Source organism: Octopus bimaculoides, chromosome 10 (assembly GCF_001194135.2).
Source record: "Octopus bimaculoides isolate UCB-OBI-ISO-001 chromosome 10, ASM119413v2, whole genome shotgun sequence".
Classification (NCBI taxonomy): domain Eukaryota; kingdom Metazoa; phylum Mollusca; class Cephalopoda; order Octopoda; family Octopodidae; genus Octopus; species Octopus bimaculoides.
Window position 1 is genome coordinate 76,861,993 of NC_068990.1, and position 6,094 is coordinate 76,868,086.

Here is a 6,094-nt window from a genome sequence, read left to right on the forward strand (position 1 = left end):
CATCAACAGGGTATTTTTGTATGTGTGTATGTATGTGTATATGTATGTATGTATGTATGTATGTATGTATGTATGTATGTATGTATGTATGTATGCCTATTTGCAGATTTGTATGTTCTTGTTTTATGTATGTATTCTCATGCGTAGAGTTGCATGTCCAGAATGCTCATATATACTTAAATGATAAACTTCCGGAAAGTTTTACAGATTTTTACAGTTCCATTGATAGCTTCTATCTGTCTGTCTGTCTGGTTGAGAAACAAGATTTTCCTCACACTACTATACCGGCACCTATATTTGTGTATAACAGAATTATAACACGTTTTTCAAGACATTCAAGCATTACTATGAATTTTCTAAAGCTTTAAAGCTATATTCAATACTCTTCAGTGTGCCTAAATACTTAGCGCAGTGCATAAAAGCAAAAATGGTGAACTACCACAATAAATTCTGGAATGTTTCACACCATTTAAGCTTTGGATGTCCATCAGTTGTTGTTGCTGTTACGGTTTAGCCTATGCTCAGCCCTTATCAAAGTGATGGTCAAAGCATTCTATCAGTGACCATCCTGTCAATTTGTAAACCAGCGATATCTTTTATTTTATATTTTATTTATGAGATTTGAGAACGATTTAAGGGAAATTCGGCCCTTTCTTTTTTTAGCAAGGTGAACAAATAAATTGAGACACCGCCTCTAGTTGTGTTTGTGTGTGTGTGTGTGTGTGTGTGTGCGCGCGATATGGAAATATGCGATTAAATTGGGAAATGTCTTCAAACAGCTGAGAAAGGTACAAGATTGTAAAACATTTGAAAAATATAAGAAAAGTTTGCTCTGCTCCCTCTCACACTCCCAAAACTAACACAATATTATGTTTATAAGAAAGAATATCTAATTTCTACATTCCTTTTCTTTTTATTTTTACAGGGAAAAGAATTGGGGATTTTTAGCGAAATTTGATTCCAAGGTAATTAGCGAAAACGTTCTCTTAATTTCTTTGATAACTGAAATGAGATGTCTGGTGTAATCTTTTTGATTATATTTCTATTGAAATACGCTATGTGTATGTAATGAAGTCGCTGTTGTAGGAGGCAACTAATCTCTAGGAAAGAAGACAATTCAAAAGTGTCTCGGAGTTAACTAAATAGCCTTTATGAGTGGGGAAAATAAGGGGTCTCTATGGTAGGAGTCTTCTAGGTTATCTCTATAATAGGGGGTCCAACTGGGAAGTGTCGAGGAAAGGGGCCAATAAGCAGTCTCTGTAATAGGAGCCAGCTAGGGAGTCTCGGTGAAGGAGCCAACTGAGTTGTCATTGTGATAGGCATCAATGAGGGAGCTTGTATGGTAAGAGCCAAGTACGAAGTTTCTATGACAAGTGTGAATGAAGAACTTTCTGTGAAAGAAGACAACTAGGGAGTTTATACGATAGGGACTAACTAGAGCGTTTCTATGATAAAATTCAATGGTGGGGTCACTGTGTTAGGAACCAGCAAAGGAACATCTGTGAGAGGAACCGGTGAATGAGTCTCTGTGATAAGTGTCATTGAGAGAGGGTCTGTAATATGTGCTAATGAAGGAAGGGAAAGCTTTTGATTTGATTCTACTTAGAAATGTCTATAACAAGAACCAATGAAGGATTTTCTATGATAAGATCCAATCGGGAAGTCTCAGTGATATGAGCCTATGACGGAGGCTACGTGATATGACATAACTCAAGAGCCAAATAGTGCACCAGTCTAGAAATAGCAACTAAATTCTATCGAATCACATCTTTAAGAAAGAATAGCGCATTGGAGAGTGTAGTCCCAGATGTATGGAAAGGTGAACCAGTCACGGTTGGAATGCATCTTTTTAAAATAATCAAGAATCTTCACAGACTCACTAAAATAACTGATGTTTTTCAATGTTTAAGTGTAGAACAAAATTTAACATAAAATTATGAAGCCATTTTGTAATAAAGACATAAACACTTTAAAACAAGGGCTGCATCATTGAATCAGAGTCTCAAGAATGTTGATTTTGATAAGAATCAAAACATCTGAAGCTATCATTTCAACAGTATTGCATGCCGGGCAAAACGCTTAGTGGCATTTCTTCCGGTTGTACGTTCTGAGATCAAATTCTGCCGAGGTCGACTTTGCTTTCTTCCATCGGGATCGATAAAATACATACCAATCGAACACTGAGGTCGATGTAACCAAGATGCCCCTTCCTCCTAAATTTCACGCCTTGAGCCTATACTAGCAAAAATTTCGGTAATTTTTCAGGACGTTGAGCTCAGCTGCATTTTTTCTGATTTTACGAACTAATTTCAAATTCTGCCAAGGTCGATTTTGGCTTTCATCCTTTCAGGTCGATAAAGTACCAGCTGAGCAGAACGGTCGATGTAGTCAAGTAATCCCGTCTCTCAAAATTCTAGGCCCTGTGCCGATATTAGAGAGGATTGTTTCAACTCTGAACAAACGATAAATTTTCTTTATAGGAATACAATGTTATTTTTACACGAAGACTCTTCTGTGCTCGAATATTTTTATTTACAATATGTTATTTAACTACTCTTTCAGAAAGTTAAAAGCTATAAAAGCTATGAATAAATTTACAAATTGCAATACACTTTCACTACTGACGTCGTGTTTAGTTCATTTAGTTCGGCGTTAATTCGTATTCCGGTAGTAGATCTGTAGCCAGTGATTGAGCCTTTTCCTCTTGATGGGTGCGAAAGGGCCCGGCGCATGAGGTCGCTGTTCCGGCCAAGGGCAGTACACACACACACACACACACACACACACACACACACACACACACACACACACACACACACACACACATTAACTCCGAAAAGGAAGAGCAAAGTTGACTTCAGCGAGACTTGAGCTCAGAACATTGTCAGATTACAGCAAGGAATTTTGTCCGATGCTCTAACAATTTTGCTAACTCACTGGCAGTATGAATATCGCATAAGATAAAATGCTTAGAAACATTTTTTTCGCGTTTGCATTTTGTATTAAAATCTGGTCAATGTCAACTTTGCCTGCCATCCTTTCGAGATAGATAAATTAAGAATAAGTTGAGCACCACAATAACCATTCGATGTTTAAAAACTAGTTTTAGAGAAACTTCTTCTAAAATTCCTATTATTTTTCATGCATTAACTTGTGTAGGTTGAACTATGTAAAATGTTAGAAAAAGAAACCTAGTTGTTTCTTGCAATACATACCAATACACACATCTAAATCAAAATCTTTTCAAGGGCCCTTAAAATATTATTGTGTATCCCTAATTTATTATTTTGTTGCGTGGACCCCACAACATTTTATATGGACCTTCAGTGGCCATATGGACCCTGGTTGAGAACCGCTGTACTAGACTAACCCTACCGATCAAAATTGTGGTTTGTGCCAAAATTTGAAACCGTTAGAGTAAATCAATAGAAGGGGGTTCAAAAACCTCAAAAACCTACTCATACGTTTCCAACTGTCTTACTAGATTTCCCGAATATGCTACTGTTGACTTCGAGCAACGATATGCTGCCCGGCAGAATTGCTCAAGTTGCATGCAAAGCGACGAAACCATACAGCAAGTACTCGCTTAGTGACCGAACATTTCTGACTTAGGGAGTAATATCGAACGGCTGTTATCAAGTGCTGGACGAATCCGACTATTGGCGGAGTCCCTCGTGAGGATCACTACATCATCCACCTTTAACAAGACAGAACAGGTACTGTTCCTCTGTTTAGTGCAGTGGCTCTCAACCATTTTTTTACTTATGGGCTCCTTTGATTACTATTTTACTCTGGTGGATTCTCATAGCCATTCCATATTTAAAAACTAGCTTTATAGATTCTTCTTTCAAAACTCCTATTTTGTTTTTCACTCATTCACTTGTGTATATTTGCAATAGCACTCTCTGAGAGAACATGTTACAGAGGCCAGAAACGTACTGAACTATGTAAAACGTCAGAGAAAGAAAGCTAGCTGTGTCTTGCAATAAATACATTTAAAGTAAACTTTATTCATGGGCCCTCAAAATGCTACTGTGGGTTTCCAATTTATCATTTTGCTTATGTGGATCCCAAAAATCTTACATGGAACCCCAGGGATCATATGACCCTCGGTTGAGAACCACTGGTCTAGCGGCTACGGCGAAAGAGGTTGTGTGATAGACAAAGAAGAAAGGGTTGGGGATAAACACTTTCCTCTAGTCAAGCCCTCATCGACGTTTTAATGTTCCGCTTGGAAAGGAAAGTTCGGGTCGAAAGAGAAGCGCGGTCTCTCCCATTGTGTTTGTTAAAAAAGGTGGTAACTATTGTAGTAATGGCTAGGGTGAATGGATTTGCTCTAAGAATGCAGCAGTAGATTCGAGAACAATATTTGGACTAGGGCTTGTGCTCTTAGTGGTCAGGATGATCCTGGATCTGTGGGATTCCTTGTCTGGCCCATGTAAGAGCCTCTCCTTTATTACGAGGACTGTGCCATAGATGTGATACATATTTTCTATAATATGAATACCTTTATCTCACTACCACTCCTCTCCCGTTCTTCCCCTCATTTTTTTTAATGCAAACCCCAACTAAAACTGTAAATTGGTATTGTAATGCTACGCTCATCTGAAGGTCATTATTGTTGTACTTGTTAACGTTGTCATAGTCATCATCATCCTCACCATCAACAATCTTGTCTTCATGATTTTTATTACTAATGAATCTTCTATCGAGATTTCACAAACTCACTAATAATATTTGTCAATTTCTTTTTTCAGGGAATGTTAAAAACTGAAAAGGAGTTACCAGACAAGCTCAATATGTTTTCAAACACTTTACCAAATACCAGCTCAGGTTCTTATGGAGCTAAATTAGAAAGTCCAGTAGGACGTCAAATTCTGAATCTAGAATTTAAGTTTTATGGAAATCTTCGAAGGAAACGAACAGAAGATCTACTGTGTTGTTAGAATAATTTCGGAGAACAACAGAACATAAAATAATTAAAGTACACAAACACACACACACCACCGACATACATGTACAAACACACAAAAGTTGCCAGACATGCATGTACGTACCCCCACATTCTTACATTATATATATGTATGTGTGTGTGTTAATTTTTCTTTTTTCCACGGAATGTTAAAAAAGTGAAAAGGAGTTACCAGACAAGCTCTGCGTGTGTGTAGTGTAATGTATAGATATATGTAAATATGAATGGTGAACTTTGTTGAGAAAATGAGAAGTGCTCAATACGTGTCGTAGAGAAAAAGATGGCTTATTGAATCTCATTTTCTATCTGAATATAATATAAATTTATCTGAAATTATACACACACACACACACACACACACACACACACACACACACACACACACACACACACACACACACACACACACACATATATCTATATGCTTTCGGTGCGAATGTTTTTTTTATAAGGGCGCCGTTTTTACAATCCTGTAAATAATAATGGTGTTATTATATAAGCTTAAAGCTTTTGGCGAACAACGTGCAATGACCAAGGAAAATAGTCTAATAAAGAGGCATATAAGCCTTCGACAGAAAAAAGTAGGCTTTCCTATCCTTGTTAACGTGACTAAATGTGCTACGGCGTCTTTGTTAACGCGACTAAATGTGTTACCTTTACACCAGCGAATCAGCCTCCCTTGAGGGATGACCATTAAGTGGACATCCATTATGCTAGATGTAGACCCATATGGTCTGACCACTAAGAAAAGATTGTTCAGAAGAAAATTCAGCAAACGCCAGAACGAAAGCGAGCAAGACAAATGAAAAGATACAAAATATAAAATATTTTGTTTCTTTTCATTTGTCTTGCTCGCTTACGTTTGACTGAATTTTTCTTGAAAACAATCTTTTCTTAGTGGTCATACCATATGGGGTCTACATCTAGCATAATGGATGTCCACTTAGTGGTCATCCCTCTTATATGTATGTAATATAATTTTTCTGAATCTTCAGATTTTTCAATATGCTAGGCCAATGGTTTTAAATTGATATTAATCAAATTAATATTCAATTTTTCACCCTTATTATTTAAATTAATATATATATATGTGTGTATATATATATATATATATATATATAT

At 36.9% G+C, this 6,094-nt stretch overlaps 1 protein-coding gene across 2 annotated transcripts in view; it reads left to right on the top strand.

The window, feature by feature from the left end:
• Window positions 1–6,061, top strand: part of LOC106880793 (uncharacterized protein C2orf50 homolog) — a 46,449-nt gene extending 40,388 nt beyond the window's left edge. For both annotated transcript variants that reach the window (XM_014930909.2, XM_052971311.1), the window contains exons 3-4: window positions 926–965; window positions 4,758–6,061. In XM_014930909.2, the coding sequence (XP_014786395.1) occupies window positions 926–965; window positions 4,758–4,946 (229 nt within the window). In that variant the 3' untranslated portion in view covers window positions 4,947–6,061. The remainder of the gene's footprint in view (window positions 1–925; window positions 966–4,757) is intronic.
• Window positions 6,062–6,094: the final 33 nt, after the last annotated feature.